This window comes from Anopheles maculipalpis, chromosome 3RL, assembly GCF_943734695.1.
Source record: "Anopheles maculipalpis chromosome 3RL, idAnoMacuDA_375_x, whole genome shotgun sequence".
NCBI lineage: Eukaryota > Metazoa > Arthropoda > Insecta > Diptera > Culicidae > Anopheles > Anopheles maculipalpis.
This window is the reverse complement of record NC_064872.1, coordinates 52,244,522-52,270,330: the sequence shown is the minus strand read 5'-3', so window position 1 is coordinate 52,270,330 and position 25,809 is coordinate 52,244,522. Positions and strand designations below refer to the sequence as shown.

Genomic DNA, 25,809 nt, shown 5'->3' with positions numbered 1-25,809 from the left:
TGCAACTGTGTTCGCGCATAATGAACTCTTAACGTTGGTTCAAATTTGTAGTCTGAAAATGCAAGCTCTAAAGGGAACAGTGACGCTATTACCGGTCGGCGACATTCTTTTCCGCTTTGTTTTTTCTTGTTATGCAGACTTTTCGTACATGTTGCCAATCTCTCTATGTCTTGCTTTCAATCTTTCTCGCTCTCTCTTCCTCTTTCTCTTTCTTCTTGTGTGACGACCGAGATCATATAATTGTTTTCCCTATTTTTATATATTTTTTCCATGAAAAGAAATGAACTTGACAACCTTCTGCAAAGCTTGATGTATTGTGAATTTAGTTACATCGAAAATGAATATTTTAATAACTAGAAATTTCAACCTTGATCAGTGTAGTGTAATAGTTTTGAAATAAATGCGTATGGATATCATGAAGGAAGATCCCAAGATGTTAAGCTAAGTGGTAAATTCAATTCAATTCAATTCATTTCACTTCAATTTATTTGTTTGCCCTAATTTGTTTGGCTTAACAAAATTATCTTAAAAACTAATTCAACTTAGGCATACCTAAGCCAAACTTAACCTAACCTAGCTTAACGACCAAAAAACACGATGGATACTTATAAGGATGAGGTTAGGCGGCAACAAAAGGATATGAAGGAAAGGTCAAAGCCAAGAATCTTGGAAAAAGACGATTGGACAGCGAATGTTCAAATGATCTTTTCCAAGGCGTTGACATAAAAGATTATTTTCAAATATTATTTAGATTTTCTCTGCGTACCCAAGGCTGTTCAGCAAAGGGTATACTAACTCAAGAAAGCTAGAAATGAGCGACCATGACCCAGCGAGGTTGTACTGCAATCAAAGCAGTACATGAACCATTGAGGGAATTACGTGCTTGTCTGTTTATTGTGATTTTAATGTCTAATGAACTGTGGCATATTTTTGCATTCCTTATTTAGACCTCTCTTACTTTAATACATGGGCAATTACAACAGTTTAAAGTATGTCTCATTACAAAAATAACATTTTATCGGCAGTAATTCTTAGGAAATCGATTCTTAACTTAAATAAAATCATCCGACGCATCGAACCAACTAGCTCAACTCAGACTGTATTCGTCATAGCTATTTTAAGCAAGCATCATGGACCAGAACACCTGGACGGGATTATTGAAGTTGTGAGTTGACTACCTCCTTCGCAGCTTCGATTAATGCTGCAGTTGCATTTGCATATAAGGAGCGTAACAAAAAGGCCCAAAAGTTGTTGTGCAGCTTCAGTTCAACAGCAACGTTGTGGAAGTGAAATATATGCGGAACGATTTTGTTTGAGGGTGTAATTTATAACGATAAATACAGCATAGTAGGGTAAAACTTTTCGTGATCAATCCAGTAAGCTAACCGGGTAGGGCCGGGGCGTTGAGTCGTCATGCTTAATAAAAATAAATAAATTCATAATCCAATCTACCCGTTCAGTGTTTCTGCAGTTCTGATAGATTTTGGTAACATGCATTTAAACCTTGACTCGGTACAATGGCGTTTGTTAGATTTGATTTTTTTTTTTTAGCAGTTCATATAAGTTTTTCAGCTGCTTGAATAGCTGCGAAGACGAAATACGTTTGGGCGAGAAGTTTGATTGGGGTAGAACATGAGTGCCTATTCATTCCAGTTATTCACACTCGAAGTCGTGTCGGACTAGGCAATTGCTGCATTTTCTACAACTGCAGTCAATTTGAGTGTTTTGGTGAAGTGCGAGTTGTTTGGATCGAGTATGATCATAAACCGACCACTTGAACACGCCTCCACTCATACCGTCGAATGTTACACACGTTCGCAAGGAGTGCTTGTACGTAGCGTATTGTGTGTGTGTGTGTGTGTGTGTGTGTGTGTTTTTTTTTATTGTAAGTGCATGTGGCACGGTAGCTCTTACTGCAATATCTCTTAATGTGCATATTTTTGAGCGCACAACGCATGATTGCATTGAATTGTAAACTATCAAATGTGCTTCAATAATCATTTATGAATGAATGTTGCACATGCACCAGGTGTTTGTCGAGCGTGTAACGGTTTTCGTTGGCCTGTGTTAAACGAAAATTAATGCAAATTGTTGCAAGACAGTGTTGGGTGAAGGTTTATACTTTTGAGAATGCTGGTTGTAGTTTATTACAAATAGTTATTTTACGAGTGTTAAAGAAAATGATTTTAAGTTAATAAATAAATATGGTAAATGTGCACAAGCAGGAGCAAAAACATTTTTATTAAATATTTTGATTGTTGAGTGTTTTTTTTACAAGAGTTTTGTAAATTTTAATAAACCACTTGTGTGTGTGTGTGTGGTAGAACAAATACCAGTAGCAGTAGTGTGTATTTATAGAAAATTGAAGAAAAAAGCGAAAGAAATGTCGGAATTACCTTCACTACATAGTGAACTAGTGAAGCGAGGCACTAGTCGTCTGGCAGTGCTCTGGAGTGCTGCAACACATCAAAGGCGGGCTAGAATTTTTAATTACGCTTTTTTTTTCAGCCACTGCTTCCTTTCCAATTGCTTTCTTTTTTCGACCGGTTTCTTTCGCTGCGTCCTTTCGCGGATTTGCCGTATCTGCTGCAGGGATGTTGAAGCTTCTGGAGAAGGCCTATCAGGCGGTATCATAAGCCGTTGCATGATTAGAATGCCGCTTTATTCACGCTCGATGCACATAAATGGTTTTGCAAGTCTGGCGCACCTCTTGAGAATGTGAAGTTGTCGGCGAATATTATGCCACACAGCGATCGCTCATTACTGTCCTTTGAATAAAGATGTGCACAAGATACGGCGCTCTAAGTAAAAGTCCTTGAAGCAAATGATACTGCCTGTGGTGAAATGATATTATCGGACCCGCGTCTTAGTCGAACGCAACAGTAAACAATGCTGGAGTCTCAAAGGAGAAAGAAGTCTTTTAATGGAGATTCTATTTTGACGATGTTCATCATGTTTGTTGGCAACAAAATTTGAGTAGTTAAAAAATTGGTTGCATCACCTGCAGGTGCAACTTAATTTACCTTTTACTTTGTATTTTTCTCTCACTATGGTGATTATGGTGTTTAATGGAACATTTTTAGAAAAATGTCATTGATAGTTTTCAAAACTTAATGCAAAGTGCGTAGAGTTACTTGCCAGCAACTCTTGGGAAGCGATTGTGATTGAAACCTGGCAGAAATAATCGGTTCTTGAGCGAAGAATGTTACAACCGTCCGTATGCTCGCTTTATGATGAGTTTGTGAGTGCAATATGAGAACGTAATGTTTGCACAAATATGCTCACCGAGACGTATTTGGCTCTTGTCCTCGGGGAAACCGTTTTATCGGATGGCGAACGCGACCACGCTGACAGACGACGGCGTGACGTGTACTTCACTCACGGGACCGAACGTGATGCGACGACATATCACTGTTTGACCATGCAAATGAAGTCATTTGTAAAGTGTTTGAGCATTTTTTTTTTTCGTTTCACATCTCGTCGTTGCAAAATGGGTAAAAACTGACGACAGCCACATTTCAGGACGATGGTGTTAAAAGCCTTGTTCCCAATAGGAAAGGACGATGAACTTGTTGCAAACGTTTGAAAGCGCTGAGGCTGGCTAAAAGCGTTACTGCGCGCTGAAGTGGTACGAATTGCTGTTGTGCTAAACGAAGAACACTTCGAATGTGTAGTCTACGCAAATATAGTCGAAAGTGGATCTTGAGATTGATTTGAATCCGGATGGTTAAGTTATGGTGATACTGACGATTGGAGAGGGATGTCAGCTTTTACAATGTTTCCAACACTCCATGTGCAGGTTGGTGAGTAATTGGAAAGCTTCATTTATGTGGTTCTGTGAATTGAAATGGAATGTTACATGGTTTGAAGTTCGCATTGACGGACACCAAGCAGTTATTTCGCTTCATGCACGGGTTTAATGGGATTGCTGATGTTTGACACTTGCACAGAAAGTTTACACTGTTGTTCAAAGAAAGTTTTACACTTAAATGCTATGGGAAATAAAAGTGAAAGTTGAAGTTAGTTTAATTACGCATGGTTTATGGATTTATTGCTTGTCAGTTTGGTCAGAGGTTTGGTTATTAAAAATCATGAATAAAATAATTTACCATCACACAAACGACGAATATCTTCCAGGCTTGACGACCTAGCGGTTATCTAAAGGCAAGACTTATTGATACCACGTAATAGGATAGTAAGCAAGATGGGATTTGATCCTCGCTTCTGCCGTATGAATCTGACACCATTATCCGCTCGATCAATGGATAGCCAGAAATAAGAAATATACCTACTTCAAACTAATATCAAATAATAATATAATAATTCATTGCCTTGATGATAGCCGAAGCAGGCTAGACAGTCATGCGTACGGGACAGCGGTCCGGACGTGAAACCCTTTCCTGCCTTGTCCTGACCACCGAATCGTTCCAAAGACCGACCGATCAAAGAAGGGAAACACGAAAAAGAACGAGAATGCCATACGTATTTTTGCAAACATGACACTCCGTAGCAGGGTAGACAGAAACATGACTGAAAATTGCAAGTGGAATTAGTTAATTCTGACTTTGTAAGTCTTCTGCCATTGCATCCCAAACAGAAAATTGTTTCATGAATGCGGAAACTCGAGCATAAGGCACTCCCGCTACAAGGGCACTAATCGATTTTCGTATGTGTCTGACCCGCCGGTAGACGATGTCATGAACAAAACCGTATTCTTCTACAATTTCTTAATTCTGTTGCGAGTTGCACTGGGTTCGTGTTACATTAAACACCACAATATTTAACACCTATGTACGTACGAGTTCTGGTTTTTGTAGGTAAACTGTGTTAAACAGATTGAATTTCATGTAGGGGGAAGTAAATAGTATTGTTGGTTTGAAACAAGAGAACAGAAGTGAATGAGGTTTGTGGTAGTAAGGGGAGAGGGGACAGGGCGTCAGATAAACAGTACCCAGACTAGACTGACTGATCATTAGTTAGATGGAAAATTTATTTAAAACTTATTTCTGACCAAATCTTAAATTGTGAGCTCATGTTAATGTTAAATTATTATTTTCAACTTATTTGTATTTTTCCATTTCTTGTTTGCAGATCTTTAAAAATGAAGGATGTGCACACAACCTAGCAATCGTGTTGGGCAACATGATTCCAAGTTTGCAGCCAGTAGCAGGAACACCAAAACAGTTGCTACCTTTGGTACTTTAAGAAACAACATTACCTCTACGATTGCCAGCAATCGATTGAGTGTTCAACGATAATCTGCTGCTTACAAATACAGTGAAACAAGTAAATTCTCTAAGCGCCCGAAGCTTAGAAATTGAAAGTGTTTCGATGATCGACGACGAAATGCAAGTGATCGACACGATCGATCAGAGCTACTGGAATGGAAAGTTTGTCCCGCCTCCACCGAGACCGCCGTTTCTAGAGGAGTCGATTGCACCGGACGGTCTAACCACCTGTGATCTCTGCTCATGGGCCTGGCAGGACAAGGGTACACTATCTCTCGACGGAGCAATTAGTACGTTCACAGAGGCGAATGAGTTCCTAAGATTTGATTACATCGGATTGTTTTATTTTACAGAGGAAATTTTCTCGTCTTCAGACACGAAGGAATTTAATTGGACTTTCGCGCTGATAGTAGTCTCGCTAACATCGGCTTTCCTCGGTGCCATAATAATGATAGTATTTCTTAGATGTAAACGGTAGGTCCAATGGAAAAAGATGATCGGTGTTTCGATTGTGATAAACAACACTGTGGAATTTTGTCTTTCTAGGATTCGAACCAATCAGCATGGACTGCGTTCGTTGTGTTTCGATTCCAGCAGTACAAAGGATACCAGCGGATTGAACTTTGATAACCAAACATCGAAAAACTCGACCAATGGGTCATGCAGCCCTCGTAGTACAAATTCCGGCCTGTGGACATGGTTCAGCAGCCGCAAGAATCTATCAACGCCGGACCAGCTAGTAAACTCCCATACCCTGCCGGTGGAGAATCACTACACGCACATGGACGACAATAACTACAATCCGGTGCAAATCGATGAGGCATCTTATGCGGAAGTGGGAAACGAAATCGGTCCCTCAGAAACTACCTCCTACAAATCAGGCTCCGTACAACATGTGAGTAAGTTTATTGGTTTTTGTTGATAGCGATCTTACTGAATGTTTTGTTTATAAACTTGATGTAAATCAAAAAAAGTATTCGATGAAAAAAAAAAAATCCCCCGTTTAAAGACTACTAAACTCTTTCAGGGTACAGACAACGACATTCTAATCATGAACTGCCCGTTACCAGCAATACCAACAGGGTCGCATAGTGCTGGTGGTGGAGCTAGCGGATCCGGCAGTGCGTACTATTCCGGCCTGCTAAACAATGCTAATATGGCCGGCGGTGAGGACGAAGACGAACGGCCGTATGAGATTGTCGATTTAAAGGAGATGTCATCCCCTCACAAAAATCATAACGTCCAAAGCCATTTCTTGAACGAGACCAACAATTTGCTCACGATTGAAAAACATTCAGAGACGCTTCCGGAAGGGACGATAAGCGCATCAGACTATGTTTGATAGTACTAGTTATATGAAACGTTGGAAGGAAGCAAATCGAACAACATGACAAAAAGACATTATTAAAAAAACCAAGGAAGCTAACATCTGTTCTATCTCAACATAAAGCTCATGTATTTATGTTATTCTGGTAGAAGAGTGAACTTCTGTGGAATTATACTTATTTCAATATTTCTCAATCCAAATAGTCAGAACGGTCTGAGCGATTTACTTACGATCTACTGCATTTTGTTGTTTGCGGTTAAACGTGATTTACGATTTCTTTATATTTCTTATCTCTTTTAAACACAACGATACAATAACGAATGTTTGATTATGTAAGGACGATTCCGCCAACAACAGTAACAAGTCATTTATAGAAGTAGAAAGTGAACAAATTAGTTTGTAGCTCATCATTTTGCGCAAGCGCGACAGTAGTGCGATAACGTTTAATTATAATAATATAAACCGACTGTCCACGTTTTATGTGTGCTCGTGTGCCTATTTATAAGTGTGTGTGTTTCATCCCCAGAAGTAGCCTTAGTCATGAGTCGCGTGCGGTTGGTTATCCATCAGCGAGTAGAAGAAAAAGAAGAAAGAGTTAAATAATATCAAAATAAAATTAGCATCTGAACCAATTCTCCCCGCCCAAATCGTACCTTTAGCTTGCAAAAAATTTCTTTGTACAAGAACTAGTCGTAAGTGTTAGTGCAGTGCGGTTTGGTCGCTGGAAGTCAAAATTAACGCAATATACTATGAAAAGACTTATGTGAACTTCAAACATTTCATACAGGTATAATTAAACAGAATAATGTAGGAACAGTATTGTAGATGCGAAACAGTATCGTAGTAATAATCGATTTTCTTGGAAGAGCAATAGCGCCATTGTAGTAGAAATTTTATAAACATTTTTAACACAGAAACTAGAACCACGTTTTGATGCGAAATTTACAATGAAAATAAATACTTCTGTGACTTTCATTTAAAGGTGAGACGTTATATCACGCGGATGTTTGCATGTAAGTATGCATTTTCATTACACTTCGTATTGTAATATGTTTCAATTCGTACCGTATACACCGGAATGGAGAGTTCTCGATTGAACTAAATAAAGCACGTGAGAAGAAAGCTCAACGGAGTAAAGTGTATGTGCTTTAAATCAGTTTCTTGGAGACTGGGTAGCTTTGTAATATCATATCTACTTGTAAAAGTTCTAAAGCCTACCCGTTGTGGGATGGAAAGTAAACAGTGCGAGGATATTGACTCCTCAAAAACTGTACCTTATGATCTAATTTATGACAACATTTTTTTCCATCATGGGAAGGATCTCTTTATAGTCCACACGGATTTCAGCTCCATACAAGGTTGGACACTCGTAGCTTACTGAAGGTTTCGATGAGTACCGCTTCCCTCGAAAAATGAAACTGTCATTTCGGTATCGATTTTAAAATAAATTTTAATGTGTCGATTGCCAATGTCAGCCATAAAACCGCTTTTCTTTCCTCAACACTACAACTTCGAGAAGTTTTGACCTGCCAAAGCTGATTTTCTTTTTCTTCTTCTTAGTTTAACGTCCTTCTCGGTCATCGAATGGCTTACTGATATACCACGTAGTTGGATCGTAAACTCCACACTACGGAGGAACGTTTCGGATAGGATTTGAACCCTGATCCTGCCATGTAAAGACCATCGCAGTTGTTGCCTCAAGCCAGCAGGCCTGAAGCTTAACTGGTTTGGAAACATTATTGTTTTTAATGTTGCTTAATTTCCACAGCTACAGCTTAATAGTAAGTTCTGCGTATAGGGAGGTTCGCCGGACAGTGTGCGAAATAAAGTCCTGTCATGTCAAGTTCGTTGCCGATACGATGCCGGCTCTACCATGGAGGTAGAGCCGAACGATGGATCAGAAACGTGCTTCACTACTGTGAAGCGCAAAAGTTCTGATGCAGGACTAACGGCAAAAAAAAAGGTCGGTTTTACCTCACGAGACCTTGTCGGCGTCTTCCTCAGCGGATCCGAAACCGAGAAGTAGGGCAGATGATGCATTTTATAAAGATGTTTTCTTTATGCCTAGGAATAAACCCCTGGATGTATGATCGACCACAGCACCGATCTATAAAAAATATCCAGGGATCCTGAACGTTCTTCGGCTGTGTCCGAACAAGATGCGGGTCTCCGCAAAAGACCGGGCACAAGCTCGGATAGGCCGGATCATACGTCAAGATAGTTTTGACCCAACTAGTAATAGGCGCGTGAGTTTTAATTATGTGTATTAATTAGTATGCATCTGGGAGTGATTTCTCAATGTATTCGCCCTTCACAATGGTCGAGTTTTCGCTTGCACTGTACTCCAAGGACATTTCCTAGCCAGGAAAGGATCGTACCAGGAACAAGTTACTCCGTAACCTTCCTGAGTACCAACGCATGCTTGGCGTTACATTCAAAATAGAGCTGGCTCATTCCCGAAAAGAAATAATGGCGAATGAAAATTGGTGGATGACGGTGTTGTATCAGTCGCCAGCAACAATATCACCGATCTTCAAAGACCTTTGCAATCCACACTGGACAACCTAGAAGTGTGTTCTGCATGGTTCGGTGGCAGGGTTTGTGGGACACTGATGAGCTCGGGAGGTTTCTATATTCGTTCACTCCCCAATTGTCCTTGATGCAATGGTTCCACGGCATCCCTGGTGATCGTGCGTTCATTCGAATGAAGTCTAGGGTTAGGTTTAACCGTTTCGTTTTGGGCGTGCATCTCCAGCGTATAGGAGGACAGGCCGACTCCAAAGTATGTAGCTGCGGCCTCGAATACCACGACATACATCATCTTCTATGGTCTTGTGTGGAATACGAGGCAGTTCGACCCGCCTTGTTAGTCGCAGCTTACGGCATTGACAAGTTGCCAAACATTCCGATTCGGGACCTGCTGGGAGACTGCGACGAGGTCTGCCTGCGAACTATCTTCGTGTTTTGCCGGACAAACGGATTATTGGTATGGGTATGGGTTGGGTACCACAGTGAATAAGTTCCACCGACCGATGCCATGGATGCCATTTCACTGGTGTACGGCCTGGCCGTCCTACATGAATAAAAAAATTGTAGATTGTAGAAGCAAACAAAGAAATATGGATAAATTTGAAAAATACACTTCCAAGCTGTGCATGCACAATGCTCAGTTTGGCAGGTCGAATCCCAAAATAGCTTGTCTTGTATTTCGACCAATGCAGCGCGTATTATCCATCACGCTGCTGTAGAAAGTATTACAAGAGTAAAAATCCAAACAAATCGTTGTTATGTCATTCTACCAAATCATTAATTTTTTTTGCATTAAGTTTTGCAAAAACTTAACAGTACCATAACGATTTTAATTTACTCAAATAGAAATCTTCAATTGTACGTATTGTACAATGTTACAACCAAAACTGCATCATGTGCAATGTGCGACCAGGATATGGTATGCAGTTTCGATCGAGCACGATTCAGTATAATTTAGTATTTTTATTTATATAAATCTTTATCGTACAAAATGTATACGGTTTAAAAAAAATCAAAACTCCACTCGTACGCAGTGGTGTATGCGCTGTGCCTTTTGAATACCGATTTTTGTAAATCAACTACTAGCGATAAAACTTCACCCCAGCTCGTGATATTGTTATTTTCGTAAGATAATTTTTATCAGTAAACTTTATTTTTTTCCTTTACAAGCGGTTGGTGTGCTGCGGTTGCTTTAGCTTTTCTGTTTGTTGGTTGAATGTTGTTTGAAGGTTTGCTCCACCGACTTTTTTCTTCTAGACCTAGCTTGGTAGATCGTGTCAACCCATGATGATCGGGCAGAGTATTCACATTTCTTCAGAGCAGCAACGATGCACAGCACATACTGATCGAGCTCATATGTCACAAACAAACATGCATTTGTTAAGATTTAACGCCTTCCATTGTAAAGAGCTTTTGTTGATATAGATTTTGAGATGTTAACAGTGTACGGTCTAGTTGCGTACATACTTGTTTTGATTTTTCGAATTGGGTTTAGTTCGAGTATCTTTCCATCTTATGCTGGTAGTCTCCATCTGACGTTGTTTCGTGATAAAATTAATGTACGAGGGAGACGCAAATGTTAAACACAACTATACACAACGAAACGGGAAACAAACAAAAGTGGTAAAGAGCTAAGGAAAAGGATAAAAAAGGACACAAAAATTCTGCAAAACACAACACGTACACAAGGACGCATTCGAAGGAAAACGGGTAAAATAATTAAATGAACCAATAAGGCAGCGTGCTGTGTCCAGAGTGGGATTCCTTGTTATGCGGCCGACTTGGGTGGGACGCTTGAATGCGATTTCCGATTTTCCTGCCGTCTAGCATTCATCCAGTATCGACGACCGTTCGGCCAATGGTAGGGCAGCACTCTGGAGGCAAGGGACGTAACTACAATTTAGGACGAAGTTTCGTTGATGGTCCGGGTGGTCTCTTGAACCAGGTAGACCTGCGATCCGGGCACAGTCGAGGTGGTGACGAACGTACGGTGCTTGGCGCGTACCATACTCAGATTGCTCTCAGCCACTTCGGCACGATCTTCGGCGGCCTCGAGCTCTCGCTGGAAACGGCGAACCTTGGTGACACTCTGCTGTGAGCATTGTTCCTGTAAGCAGATGATGTGTTAAGCAAGTGCACTGTAAACAAACAAAACGCCGCTCTGCACTCCGGTGTAGGTACCTGTTCGGTTAGCTGACGCTTGTAGGCAGCGATCTTCTGGTTGGCCTTCTCCAGGGCGTCCTGCAGGATCTGAATGTTCTTCTGATCCTCCTCGATCTGAATGTACACTTCCTTGACCGAACGTTCCTTCTTGCGCAGAATCTTGATCGTTTCGGCGTGCTTTCGTCTTTCCTCATCCAGTTCGACTTCGATGTCACGCAGGCGGGCCTCGAGCTTGTTGATGATGCGTCTGCTACCGGCCACGGCATTGACCTCGACTTCTTCCAGACGAATAGACAGTTGCTGTTAGGAATAAATAGAGCAGAATAAATAGTAGATCACCTTTTTTGTCAGTTAAAACATAAGAACGTAACCTACCTTAACCTCAACTTCGAGCGACTTCTTGATGGCTTCGATCTTAACAATTCTTTCTTGCTCCTCGTGCAGAAGCTCGACGGTGTGCTTAAGCTCGACCTGAAAAAACCAACGAGGAAAATCATTTGTAAATAATGCCATAGAGCGTCACAGCCCTGCCCTTCGATAATACCTGAATCTTCTGGTAGCGTTCATCGCTGACACGCAGCTCGCGGGTGACTTCTTCGTAGTCGGCGGCCAGGGTCTGCAGTTCGGTTTCCAGCTTAGCCTTGAGCGATGCATAGTTGGCGTTAACCACGCTCAACTCGTTGATACGAGTAGTTGCGTCCTCGAGCGACACCTCCACTTGACGCTTAGCGCGCAGCGAGGAATCGTAGTTGACGCGGATCTCCTCCAGCTCGCCGGTGAGCGATTGGATGCGGCGCTGAGCAATACCGTACTGGTCGACGGTAGACTGCAGCTGTCGCTGGATCTCCTCGTAGTGAGCCTGCATCTCGGTCAGCTGCAGCGACTGCTTCTTGATGGTCTTCTGCAGCTCGATGTTGGTGTGGTTGGCCACATCCAGGGACATCTCCAGCTCGGTGATCTGGATCTGCAGCTTCTTCTTGATACGCTGGACCTCGCTCTTCAGCTTGGTCTCCGCCTCGACGACACGAGCATTCAGCTGTTCGATTTCGATGCTGGTCTGCTTGCTACGGATGGTGAGGAAAGGGAAGCAAAAGGGTTATACTAAGAGGACTTTCCCAGGTGGGATATTAGAGCTTTTCGATTAATCATTTAAGGTGCACAATATGCGAATACCCATTTCATCGGTGCAAATCGGTACAACAATCTCTAACGACAACAGAATGATAGACATAAGTTAAAAATAAAATAAAACACTACAAATCAATGTTCGTCACCGTCCTTTTCTCATCCAACGACGACGCTACGCACTAAACGGATTTCCCAAGTATTGTTAGATCATGTGAGTCATAGAAATGGTCGAGATGGACCTTTGGCCAGCAGTAACTGCAACAGTGCTATAATTAATTACACTAAGAGGTTGTTGTTCAGCACTGTCAATGAATAGAATGAATCATAACGAATCGTTTGTACGATCAAGTGTGACTTTTTAGAAAAATGAAATTAGTTCAGTTGCATATTTTGTAGAATAATACTTAAAATCAAATCAAATAGTTCATAGCAGACATATTCACTTATAGTGAGAGGTAGAATGCCGAACAGAGCTAAAAAGATATCGTTGGATCACTTTTGGCATTATGCCGAAGTATGTTCGTTGTGAATATTATTAGACATAATACTTCATTACATCAAATAAAAACAACTGCCAGTTTTGTCGAACAGTCTGTTGAACGGAATTAGGTTGTTTGTTGGACTTCCTTTTGGTTTAACGACCTAGAATTGTTTACTACACTAAGTAAAATTACCGAGCCGCCTGTGACATTTTTTGTTGGTATAGTCTTCCAATATTTTTATTCGAGGGAGAAAATAATTCGATTTTAGACCTAATTTTCTTGACCTAATTTTATGATAGCGGAATCCAATTTCATGAAGTGCAAAAACCTGCAATTACTTTTTATTTGAAAATAAACAAACATGACGATGCGCCGCAAAAAAAAAACGTTGGTAAAGAAAACGAAACGTGTTCAAAGTTATAGCTCCATATTCATATTAAACAACTTCAAATCAACCACGCCAGTGGTGAACTTTATAGCAGCAGTAACGTTTGTTCATGGGTGACACGTCCGAAGAGCAAGTGTATATTTATGTAATAAATTAAACCCTCGGTTGACAAGATTGTAAGCAGAAGCGAGTGCGCTACATAGTAAAAAAAAAAATCGTACCGCGCGTAATACAAATAAATAAACTTGACATCGCTTGGTGCTTCAAACCGTACGGAAATGTTAGAAAGCCTAGACGAAAGCAGTTCAAGGTAAGGAACAACCGATTCTAGGACATCAGGGGTAGCAGCGAATCCCACAAATAACATTTCCCATACCGCAGAGACGAAGGTATGCAAAAATAGTAAAAAATAATACCGTCGGTATGTACCGACTTCAAAATGACCGATCTTGTGGGGTCGTCCATCCGTCAGACTGGTGGCATCCCTGTCTAATATTGCGCGAATGCTGTGTCTGTAGAAATCATTTGCGAAGCAATGGATGTAAATATATAAATATATATTTAACTTCGAAAACATTGAACAGGCCATTCTGGTCGGTATTTATAAGCAGGTTCTCTTTTCAATGCTAGTCAACGCGTATTGGACTTGCTTAAAGTCTTACTGAACGTTGTTGGCGAGCTTGATGAATGGATTAGATTTGCCGAACCAAGCAAACGATGTAGAAATGGCGAAGACCTTGGGAGAGCAACGTCGATGGATAAGATTTATAAATGCACAGGAACTGATGGCCCATAGCCACACGGGAAAGGCGTGTTTGTGTGCATGTGGTGGGAAGTAGAAAAGAAAAATGGTAATTATGTACAAGCAAAATTTTGCATAGCTGCAAAAATGACACTCGACAAAGCAGTAACGCACGAGGTCACGACAATCAGACCATCGTGTCTGCAGCTAGAGGAATGAGATCAGCGCACGGACTTTGAGTGTAGGATGAATGACATAGAAAATTCGAGCAAAGATTCTACTCACAGAGACTCGATACATTACCTAGCATTGATGGGGCAATAGATTTTCTGGATTCAAGAAGACAAACAGCAAACTCTCGGTTGTGCGAGTGTTACAATTTGTAAGGAAATATTGGGAACTAGAGATATAGAACTAAGCGCTTATGCATACGTGTTTGTGTGTTTGGAATTGAAGGGCAATAGAAGGACAAAATACACCATATGGGAAAATAATGCACAAGTTGCGACTCCTCACAAATATTAATCCTATACAAAAAGCAGATAATGTATCCCACATTGTATACTAGTTAGTCATCACTGGACTAACTAACACTAACGATGACTACAGCTGTTGCAGGGCGTTTTGTTGGTCGGATAAAATATGTAATAAGGTACGGGATGTGAAGATCAAAATTGCGGTAGTTCACCTGGTATCGTGCAGAAATTCCTGCGTCTTGACGGCGAAGTTCTTAATCTCCCGGCGCACATTGTCGACGGACGTGTGGACAGCCTTGTACTGAGTGGATGCTTCCTCCGCGGCTTGGCTAACATCGACGGTGCTAGTCGATCGCTTGACAATGTACCGCACCTCGCTGTTGGCACGGCTGCCGACCGCCTGGCGTGACACGGAAGAACTGAACCGGCTGTTAACTTGGCTCAGCGAACGTTCCTCCGATTCGCGCGTTCGGCGTGACTCGTTCAGCAGGATATTCTTGATCTGATCCGCCGATTTTCCCTTGATTGCCTTCTTCAGCTGTGGCGAGAGGTCGTCTGAGCTCTTCAGATCGCCGTAGAACTGGGTACGCTTGATCAATGCCATCCTGTTACGTCGTTCGTCTGCTGCGTCCTGAGCGTTCCGTGCGGAAACTTTGCGCTGGTAACGTTCGATCACACTGTCCGCGGGTACGTGCTTCTTGAGCCTAGCTGCGTCGGCAGTCGCGGTCACACTGAGAACTGAGCGCTTTATGTCGAATCGGTAGTCGGGTAGGTACCGTTCCGCCGTGTCAACTGCTGCCTCCGATAGTCGGACGACCTCCCGGTCGCTGTACGGTCGGAAGTGGAAGTAGCCGGTGTGATAGCGGTTAAGACCGCGCTCCTCCGTGTACGGAAGGTACGGGCAACGGGGATCGGGAAGCGGAGACGGTTCGGCATTCGCACTCTTCGTATCGAGATAGTCTATCATGGGTTGGTAGTAGTGCATCGCGTGTCCGTAGTTGTTTTGGTAAATCTGGGTGGGGATGAGCCTCTCGCGTCTTTCGCACCGGTTGTCCAACGCAAACAGTGGTGCCATCTTGATTGCGCCCGCAGAAGCTTACGCAGCAAGGGAAGCGTGAGCGAGTACGGAGAAGGATGTGCACACAGCCGCAAAATGAGAGAGGTTTCCACTAACCTCAGCTAGCTTCTATACGGCAATCGATAGAATCTAACTCCCAATGTATCAATCGCTTTATTCTTGTTCAAATACTCACACACAAACACACAATATGTGTGTTGTCGTTGTCATATATGTCTCTTATATGTGTGTTTTAGAAAAAATAGCCAACGTAATGTTTTGCGATTTTTCTGTATGAACAGCGTATTTGTCGTTTTTGCACCTATTTTCCAACACACATACCAACGCATACGGTGTTGTTCTAACTCTTGTTCCCTTGTTTTCCTTGTGTTGTGCTACTGCTCGGTTCGAACGAAAACTGTCTACACTACACCATGGGAAAGAAGCAATGCCGTAAGAAAACGCCAGTGACGTGACGAAAGTAGTAAAAACACCAGTGAGACCTTTTCGAAATAGAACAAATGATTTGATGTATTTTTAGCGTATGATAAAGGACAATGAAATGCACTGATGGCAATGATTAGAGCGGCGTGCGAATTACGCACTGAGCTTCGTGCCATGGTAAGGTGCTGTCGTTCAGGCTCCCGTTGCTGTGGTAAAAATTAGAGTAAAACCACCCATACACTCCAATTGGGCCATTGTTTTCGTAGTAAATTAATTGAGCAATTACGGCGTGTGTAGATTTTTATGGCAAACACGTTCCGAACTCGGTTCATTATGAAATATTACGAACATACTCGTGACTAAATGTTTAAAAGGCAGTGGAAACGGTTTGGGTTCATTAAAAAATATTGCAAATCATTAAATGATTGGATGTTAACCAAAATCCTTAATCGGACAACTATTATACTTCGGCTTGCATTTAGAGATTATGATTTAGTTTGCTTTTTGTTTAGCTGCCATTAAGAAAGGTAAAAAATAACTTCTGGGTTTATAAAATTTAAATATTCTAATCAAATATTCAAGGAATGTCGTTTCCATGTCTGCAAAAAGTGTAAATAGAAATTGATGTATTCCATAATAGATCATACACAAGTTTTTCTCATAAGATTATTTCTGATATAGTTGCGTTAAAGCCACCAGGCTTCAACAGCTTTCAACATTGTGGCATCGTAAATTTGGTAAGATGCCACTGTCTATAATCATTTAAAAAGCGAATCACTGTCACAACATATTAACACAATTAGAATTGGAGCATATTTGATTCTCGGTTCTATTTATGCAGTAGTTGTCGTGACTATTCCAGCCACAATGATTTAATCCAAGAAAACGTCACTAGCACGAAATGCATCGCAATGTGTTGCAATTTTATTGGCACCGATATTTGGCACTGGTTGGAATGAACGTTGCACTCAATAAATTATCAAAAGACAGCAATCGATTGCGCACAAAATTATCATAGCAAGTTGGAAGTGTCAGTAGCGATAATTCGCAACGCGGCCGCGAATGAATAATGTATTGAAAATTGTATTGGATAGTGGCTGTGTTCTTAGAAGGTCACTAATGCTTGATCACTGAACTGGTCTTCACCTTGGCTGCCGTTCGACTGATTGTAAGGTCAGTAGCAGTTCTAGAAGGAGGAGGGTGAAAACTATCGATTGCACACGAGCGAAAGTGATCGGTCAGAAATGTGGCCACGAAAAGTATACCATCAGATCAGTGTCCTCGCGTCAGTGCTCGTGGCATTAGCGACTCACCAAAAGGTAAGTGTATGTAGCGCCCGTCAGGTTTATTTCACTTTCAGGACCACCTCTGCCACGTACCATTCCGTATCGTAATGTACGGGCTTATCGATTACCGAATACGGGAAGCGTATAAAACGTGCACGAGCATGAGATATTTTCGTATGCAACCCGTGTTAGCAATGTGCTTTGATGAAAGCGGGTTTCAGTCTGGGAGGGGAGGGGGGGGGGGGGAACTCGGGAAAGGTGGCGTTGATTCGATTGTTTTTCAACGGTTGCGGTCAACAAACTGTGCTTGATTCGTTCTAGGAAGAAGTGTACTCGTTTGTTTGATTTTAACGAACGGTTGTTTAAAGGTCGTTGCAGAAAGTGGCACATTGCTGAAAATGAAGCAACTGACGGGACGAAGACGATACCATTTAGCCTCGAATTAAACAAAATGTACATATTGTTTGTTTAACTTTGGGCTTGCTAACTTATGTGTGTCTATTGAATTTGGGTGTGAATGGAGACGCCTGGTAGTTTGTAAAAAAATGTTGGTCCATAGCTTCGGGAGCTAGAAGTGACCAGTAAAATCTCTTGACATATTCAATCGTATGCGTAAGAATTTGAAAATGTTCTGCATTCAATAACTTTCTTAAGTCTACCTTTTATACCCAACGTTTCATCGTATAGCGCTACGGTCGTGGAAGGACCACATTCGGTTACAATAGTCTCGGTTACTTGTTTGTCTTTGGCAATTCTTGGCATATAACAATGCTGGCGTAGTATTCACCATGACAATTGATATAGTTAGCACAGAACACAGAGATGCGATTGTACTCACCGAATAGATTCAATTTCTTCATCCTTCTCCAACAGACGACGCTCAGTGTCATGGCGGAACTGGCCGTACTCAGCAGAAAGTGCCTGAGCCCGCTTCTCCTCAGCCTTGCGGCCCTGTAAGTTACGAAACAAATGCAAAAGTGATTACTAAAAACATCCTCCACAAGCAGTTGTGTGGGTATGAGTGAACTTACGGCTTCAGCTTCCTTGTACGCGGCAGTCAGCTCTTCGCGTTCATTCTCCAGGCGACGCAGCTCGATTTCATACTCGTGAAGACGGCGCGTCAACTCGGTGACAGTGCTGCGTGACTCGTGCAGCTCGTTCTGCAGTTTGTTGTTATCGCGTCCCAGCTGGTCCTTCTGCTCACGGGTCTTGTCCAGCTCGTGCGACAAGCGCTGGAAGTCGGCAGTTCTTTGGCGGAGATCGCGCTGCGACGCATCGTACAGGGCAATCGTTTCCTCTAGCCGGGTCTTGATTTCGATGTTTGTCTTCTCGAGAATCTCGATGCGCTTGGTGTACTCGCGGATGCCATTGTTCGCCTTCTCCAGGTCGATGATCAGCACCTCGATTTCGCTCGTCAGACGGCTCTTTTCCTTCTCCAGCTTGCTCAGGCGGGCCTGCAGCGACTCGATGTGTTCCTCCGACTCGGTGATGCGCACCGTGTACTTGCGTCGGATCTCTTCGACCTCCTCGACACGGGACATGCATTCGGCTTCGTACTTGGATTTGAAGGTACCGGCCTCTCCATTTGCTTTAACCAGCTGGCGCTCAAGGTCCAGGCGGGCCTCGGACTCTTCCTCCAGCTGCAGACGAATGGACTCCAGTTCCGTCTCGACCTGGTGCAGGCTGGACTCGAGCATTGAGCGGCGACGGTCATCTTCCTCCAGGCGGCGTCTCGCCTCCTCGAGCTGTGAGTTCAGCTGAGTCTTCGAGAACGAGATGCTCTCAACACTAAGCTTCAGGTCCTGGACCGACTTGACCAGGTCAATGTTTTCCTGCGACAAACGCGTCTTGTGCGAGCTAATGTCCACGATCGTGCGGTTCAGCTCCTCGATGCGAATGTTCAGCTCAGTCACCTGGACCTCGAGCTTCTCGATCGTCTTGATGCTGATCTGCTTGTCCTTAGAGATGCTTTCGACTTGAGACAGCAGCTCGTAGATTTCTGCTTGCAGCTTCGATTTTTCTTTTTCGACTCTAAAACGGTAAAATACGCAAAAGAAAGGTACGTGTAATCTAACTCGTCACTTTTTGCTGTTCGATTTCATCTATTAGATGGATGAGTTACGGCCCCAAGACGGTACGCAAGGTGCAGCTACGCAAGGTGCGAAAAACAACAGGTGATCAAAATTGGATGTGGGAGATGAATTTTGAAGCTACCATTCTGGTCCGTGTAGTGTGGAACGATCATCGCAAAGCAAAGTTTCGTTCGCTTACCGACATATTTGGCCCGTTTAACTGAGCAGTACGTCCCAATCTTAAAATAGACCGCCAGCCTCGAAACCTGTCATGTCATCTTCCCAGGTTTTACGTTGCCTCTAGCAGGCCCGCGGAAAGCGCTCGCTGGCGTTCTTGGGACGCATCGTTCTGTTTACATACCAGTGGGGGAATGATGATTGCACCGATTCACCACCGCCTATATCCTCAGCAGTAAGCGGCAGGAACCACCACTCCACCGCGTCAGCATTGGTAGCGATGTATCGCGAGCGGAGGAGTAAGTGAGCGAGCGAGTAAGTGAGAAAACCCATATGGAAAATGGGCAGTCGCACGTTTGCGATAGGCAGTTATGTGATCACGCTTCGATATTACCGACAACAGCCGCGGCCCAGCACTGAAACGTGTGTTGTGTGACGTGCGCAAAGAGTTACGAAAAAGTCATATCTGAGAAATGTCGGCGGGAGTCGACGGGTAGGAGAATGAAATGACGAATCGTAACTTAATCATCACCCAGAGCACGGTGGCCACTCGATGAGCAATGAGTGGGTGTTAGTTGAATGGTAGCTTTTGCTTTGCGATTGATTATTTAGCATGAGCAAGATAGCGATAGTGTAGGGAAAATTGAGGTTGTTTTTAAAATGTTGCTCTAGGGTTAAGGAGTTTCTAATGAAAAAACCCAACTTTACCTCTGCCTTGACTTTGTCAAAGTTTCGATCTGTTCGTTGAAGTCGCTGACAATCTCCTGGTGCTTTCGCTTCAGGATATGGGCAGTCTCTTCCGACTCCAGATGCACATCCTCGAGAAGTTTGCGCAGCTTGGTCAACTCGGCATCACGCTTGCGGTTGATTTCCAGCTGCGGGAAACGGTAGGAATCGCTCAGTTGATCGTTCTGTGTGTAGCTATTGGTGCCACTTACCTGTCCCTCTGCACCACCCTCGGCTTCTTCGAGACGCTCCGAAAGCTGAATCACCTGCACGCTGAGATCAGCTTTCTCTCGTTCAATCTAGAACAAGAGATGAACGATTTTTAGAGATGTTGCAATCAGAAGCGTGAGGATGACTCGATTGGTTAGTAGAGTGAAATATAAAAATGTTTAAAGTCCCCTTTTTTCTTTATGTCTTTGACATTAAGTAGTTGATACTGTTTAGGTTAAAAAAGTCTTTAATGGAACTGAATAAAAAATACCGAAATAAATTTAGTAAATAAAGTAACTTATTTTTTTAACCCATTTTGAGCTTGTGTATTACATCCTTAAGTTTGATAGGGTGGTCGCATCAATTGCACAACCTAACGCAACGGTGTCACACTGATGGAAAGGTAGATTTCTTACAAAAGAATGCGCGCGAGACTCGGCCGGAGAAATTTGGTAAAATTCGCTTTTAGAAATAACAGAAAAATGTGGCAATAATTTGCGGCCCAGCGCTCGCAGCGCAGAAACCAAGTCAGGTAAGTCAGCACCGTACGTTGGAAGGAGATCTATTTTTGGCAGTCCGCCTTAGGTGTTTGAGAGATGTGTGCATTTCAGCGGGGTTTTCGGAACGCAAGAAGGCCACATCCTACGCAATGTGGCGGCACGCATATCTAGTACAGAACCGGGTACAGAAACGAGGAAGAGGTATATGTATATGAGAAAAATGTGTCACATGGAAAATCATAATGATCACCATCAGGACTGTTTACTCTTAATATCAAGCGTGATTTATATTTTTAATTGCAATGAAATCACTACTTCACGCGCATAACGTATCTCGCCGGTTTGAAAATAAGAATGAAATGTAAGAAAAAGAGCACACCGCCTCACAACGTTGGTAACCGGCACACGCCGCGCAAAGATGAAGAGTTTTATTGCAAGTGATTTTTTTTTTATTGTCGAGAAACGCAATGAGCCTGATTCATGCACTGTAAGAAACGTCTGCTGCGGGCGGTCCAATGGTACGTGCAGCTAGCCTAGGCACACGCGCGTTCCTTAACTTGCTGCCCTCTGCGGAATGTGCTGACAAAAATAAAGGTGTGTGGAGGATTCGGGTGGCTAGCGGAGGAGTTTAGCAGATGGCTTACCGAAGAGTCGCATTCGCAGCGAGTATTTCAACTGTGGATGGTTTGCATGACTACGGCAACGCACTTTGGCTTAACAAAGCTGTAAGGGTGGGCTAACGATTTTAGCTTAGGCCCACCAAATCCGTCTTTATGGATGGTTCTGATCCAAGTTCAGCTACGTCTGCTAAACTAGTAATCGCTTACTCTGCCGAGAAAACTATTTTCGAAAGGCCAATATTCTCTTTTGCCGTTTTCAGTTTATCTAGCCACGCACACACACACACACACACACACACTCACACATACGCAACAGTGCCCAAGAGCAAACGTACAACTACACAGACATGTGTGTACACCTTGTATGAAACGATCTAAAACCACCTTCTCCGTACGATCGCAGGAACGGGAGCTATTTTTAGCGCTCGAGGGAGCCGTCTTACAGTGGATGCGATAGGACAGTGTTTTCTGTATCCGCACGGAACAGTTGGTCGACCTGTCGAGCGGTGGTGGAAACTACCGACGAAATTCACCTAAAACTTTATACCGGCCCAAAGAACGAGGAACAATCTGCGCTCGAAGGTGTGATGCTTGTGCGCTACGGGATGATGTAATGGCTTTGCCACTCAAGGACCCTTACAAACCCCTGCCAATCAGCGGTGTATATTGCCCGAAATGTTTCAAGACTCATCCCCAAGGTTAGGTGGCGCTGGGGAGGGGGGGGTATGGTTGGGAGTTGCAGCAAAGAAGTACATGCCGGCACTTCAAATACGTTTGTCCGACGTATGACAGGTCGCATTTGCAAATCGATGGGTATGAGTGTCCGCCCACGAAGGTGTAACAGGCATAGGCAGCCGCATACGGGGTGACCAGTGTTGGTCACTGCCGGAAGTGCGATTGACGTGTGAAAAAAGAGAGCAGGTCGTTTAAATGAGTGCAACCGATCGGTGTCTGCTCGATCGATCGTTAGCGCCTATTTTTACAACTGGCCCCTAAAAGAAGTAAAAACCTTAAAGTCGTAAACGGTTTTTACGTTCAAAGGATTTATATGGTCGCTTCATAAAACATTGGTAAAAAGGCATAAAAGGCTGGCAAATGATTATCGCTACAGTTTAGGGCAGTTTTGGTTTTCGAAAACGGCCATTGCTCTGATAATAGAAAGGTAGAATAGTTCTTAATTCTTCTTTTGAATTTGTCCAAAATACTGTTTAGTATAGTAGCATGGTCGCAACACTCATAACTTACCCTTTGACGAAGACCACGTTCCGACTCCAAGTCTTCCTGCAGGAGACGGATTTTGTCCTGAAATCAGACGAGAACCGTGGAAAGTTTGAACCGTGCATTGTGCTTGTTGGCGAAGTGTATTGCACACAAGTTTTGGGGAACTCATCGGGAACTATTAATTTCACCACCTCACTAGAGCACACCACCACACAAATACACACTTCTGTTCGTAGCAATATAATGTTTCTGAAAATTATCTCACACACAAGGTACGCACTGGTAAGCTATGCCACACAATTTTTGCTAGTAGATTATTATCAAGGGTTTGCAACGATCCGCTCTCTACGCAACATGCACTTCTGTATCTGGAGCTGCGATGTTTTAAAGGCACTTTTATATAGTGGACGGTACGACGTTGAATATACTTTTCTTGCACCAAAAAACACTATAGCTTCCACAGCATTTGGAGCTATGTAGTAATGAAAGAATGCTGCAAATGCGCATTGACGTTGAGTTTTTTTTTTTTTTTTAGGAATTAAATGTTGTAACACTGATCACACTTTACCGATCGCATTAGCAAATACTAGCAGTAGCAGTAGGCATTCAAGTAGCTGGCAGCAGAGCTTTTCACAAAACCATTTCACCATAACACCGAGAAGGTTCTCGAACACACATTTATGCTCACAAGAGTTGCACCATTGCATATTTGAGGGGGATAGGATACTTAGTGGAATGTGTTAGATGTCACTCGATCACGGAAGTGGTAAGTGTCAGTGAGCTGTGGTAGTGTGTAGCATTGGTTGTTGAGAGCTTTGATCAGCTGGAAGCATTGTGCAGGCGTTTTACTTTGGTTGGACAGGTTATGGCAAAACACTCCAGATGTAGTGTGAATGGTGTGTGAGAATATAAGTAATGTAAAGCATGGCAGAAATAGTTTCCTGTTTTTGTTGTTGTTGTTGTAGTAGAGACTATGTTCCGTAGGCTACGAGTGTGAGTATGTACTTGTGTGGTGCGCACGTTGAGCCGGGTGATTCCAGTTCCAGTCGTAGTTCCCCTTTGTTCGATCCTTGCGTGACACTGACCGTTCGGGTATTTTGTGTAACCCGAAAAACTCACCTCCAGTCGGGACAGAGCGCTCAGATCGGCACTGTACTCGATGCTGACATCGGCGGTTCCACCACCGGACGAGCGGTAGGTGTACTTGGACGTTTTGGTAGTGACGGCGGACGACGACATATTTTTCGTCTCACAATGGCGCTTACGAACTCGAATTTGCGCTGATTCGCGCGATACTGAGAAAGATGCGCCTGGAACACACTAATGTAACCGACGCAATGGCGCGCGGAAGGTTCACACTCGTTCGATCGTTTTCGAGAGAGAAAGAGAGAATTTGCGAGGAAAGAGAGCGCGAGAAAACACTAGAACACGTCCCCCACCAGGCAGAGTTAAACCAGGATCAATCCACCCTGAACACCGATTGAACCGACTGTCAGAAGCACACTAGGTGCCGTGGTTTTCATAAATGCCGGAGCAAGTTTGGTGATCTACTAACCGGCCACCGGTTTTTTTTCCCCGATCCATCCTCGGCATACGCATCCGCACATGGGCCTCTGTGTGCGTGTCACCGCTGGCAATCACCGATCCCTCTAGCATCTACAACCCATTTCGCATTTCCATCCGAACGGCACTGCTGGCAGTGGCGTTTGCGCAGACTGCGATTCACTGCTGCGTTCCGAGTCCCGATCCGAGTCAATGTGTGCTTGGTATGGTGGCCTTTCGTAGTAGTGGTGCTGACGGATTGAACTGCCAAACGATCAAAAACCACCGGCTGAGGCAAATTGGAAGGAAAACTATCCACACGCAATGGTACCACCGGTGAAGATTTAGGGAGCGTGTTTCCATACGAATCTGCTCTCGAATCTCTTACCGTATCATCACGGCGCACACCGTGATCCGTATTGCGCACGCATCAAAATCGTTCCGTTCGCGTTAGTCAGGTGTTTTAAAATTAGCACGGACACGGATTGTTTTATTGTTTTATAAATACTCACGGTTTACTCATATTTTGTCCTCCCGGCGCTGTCTAGCTCGTACGTGCCGTACACATTCATGCACCTCCATGTTGGCCCGATGGCGTCATTCGGTGGGAAGAATTTTCCTTTCCTGCGACTCCGGTTGTCCCATTCGCTGTACGTGCCGCTCGGGCTCATTTTGTGTGTGGTGTGTTGTTTTTTTCTCGACGATCCTCTCGCATGTCCCATACATTCAAAACCGTGCTCACTGAAGGTTTGTGTTGGTGATGTCAAAATGTATTGGACCGAAACTGCTGTGCCATTGCAAATGGCGGAAGCACACCTTTGCCTTCCTATGGCTGTGCCAACTGACCAGAGAAATATGCGAGAAGCTCGGCGATAGCCATGGCTAGCCACAGATCGCCATAATGATGGCTACGTGGTGCGATAATTATCACACATAAATGCAGCTGGGTAGGCCAGGCAAGCAGCAGCCAGAAAGAAAGGCAAAGTGCTGTACATCACTTTGACTGAGAACTCTTCTTCGATCGCGAGTGTGTATATATGTATTTGCGAGCATGTAAATGACAGTGGCAAGAGGGCCACCGTAAGTGGGACAACAATAATATTTGAGCCATTGATGAATTGAATCATGGGGATGCCTTGCTGTTGATGCTTTTCCTACCGTCCCGATTGTTGCACGCTCGCACTTGTTTATTGCCCAGAACTGTTGGTTGGTTGCCCCGTGAACGCTTGAGTTGAGTGACTAATGAGGGGGTTTATTAAATTCAGAAAGTGGTGGTTCGTTCGGGGCAGACTTCAGAGCAATTTGAAAAAAATGTGCAGGAAATTGTAAAATTTTTGAACGATAATTAAACATTCCAAGCAAAACGAACAAACGTTAGAAATTATTGGAAGCTTTTTGGTTTTCCGTGCCGAAGAAACTGATACCGACAACTTGCCAATCGCCTGCATTACAATGTTAGTTTATGCAACAGTTTTACTGAATCACGAAAGT

The 25,809-nt window shown here is 43.3% G+C and overlaps 2 protein-coding genes across 2 annotated transcripts; one reads left to right on the top strand and one right to left on the bottom strand.

The window, feature by feature from the left end:
* Positions 1-5,108: 5,108 nt before the first annotated feature.
* Positions 5,109-6,573, top strand: LOC126562409 (uncharacterized). The gene is given in 5 exon segments (XM_050218919.1): positions 5,109-5,267; positions 5,269-5,518; positions 5,582-5,702; positions 5,775-6,123; positions 6,256-6,573. Coding segments are annotated over 5 exon segments (1,194 nt in total). The 3' UTR covers positions 6,571-6,573.
* Positions 6,574-10,625: 4,052 nt separating this feature from the next.
* Positions 10,626-24,047, bottom strand: LOC126561603 (paramyosin, long form). The gene is made up of 10 exons (XM_050217849.1): positions 23,896-24,047; positions 22,801-22,857; positions 20,438-20,524; positions 20,208-20,374; positions 18,282-19,281; positions 18,089-18,201; positions 11,792-12,311; positions 11,623-11,718; positions 11,266-11,547; positions 10,626-11,191 (listed from the first exon to the last, which is right to left on the bottom strand). The coding sequence occupies exons 1-10, from the start codon at positions 24,013-24,015 to the stop codon at positions 10,985-10,987; spliced, it is 2,649 nt and encodes an 882-aa protein (XP_050073806.1). The 5' UTR covers positions 24,016-24,047; the 3' UTR covers positions 10,626-10,984.
* Positions 24,048-25,809: the final 1,762 nt, after the last annotated feature.

What these genes read in the sequence shown, in the direction of transcription:
- LOC126561603 (XM_050217849.1), bottom strand. Translation starts at nt 24,015, where the DNA reads ATGTCGTCGTCCGCCGTCACTACCAAAACGTCCAAGTACACCTACCGC. An exon ending in GCGCTCTGTCCCGACTGGAG is followed by an intron (nt 22,858 to 23,895) that starts GTGAGTTTTTCG and finishes GTCTGATTTCAG; the next exon opens with GACAAAATCCGTCTCCTGCA. An exon ending in CGTACAAGGAAGCTGAAGCC is followed by an intron (nt 18,202 to 18,281) that starts GTAAGTTCACTC and finishes CGTAACTTACAG; the next exon opens with GGCCGCAAGGCTGAGGAGAA.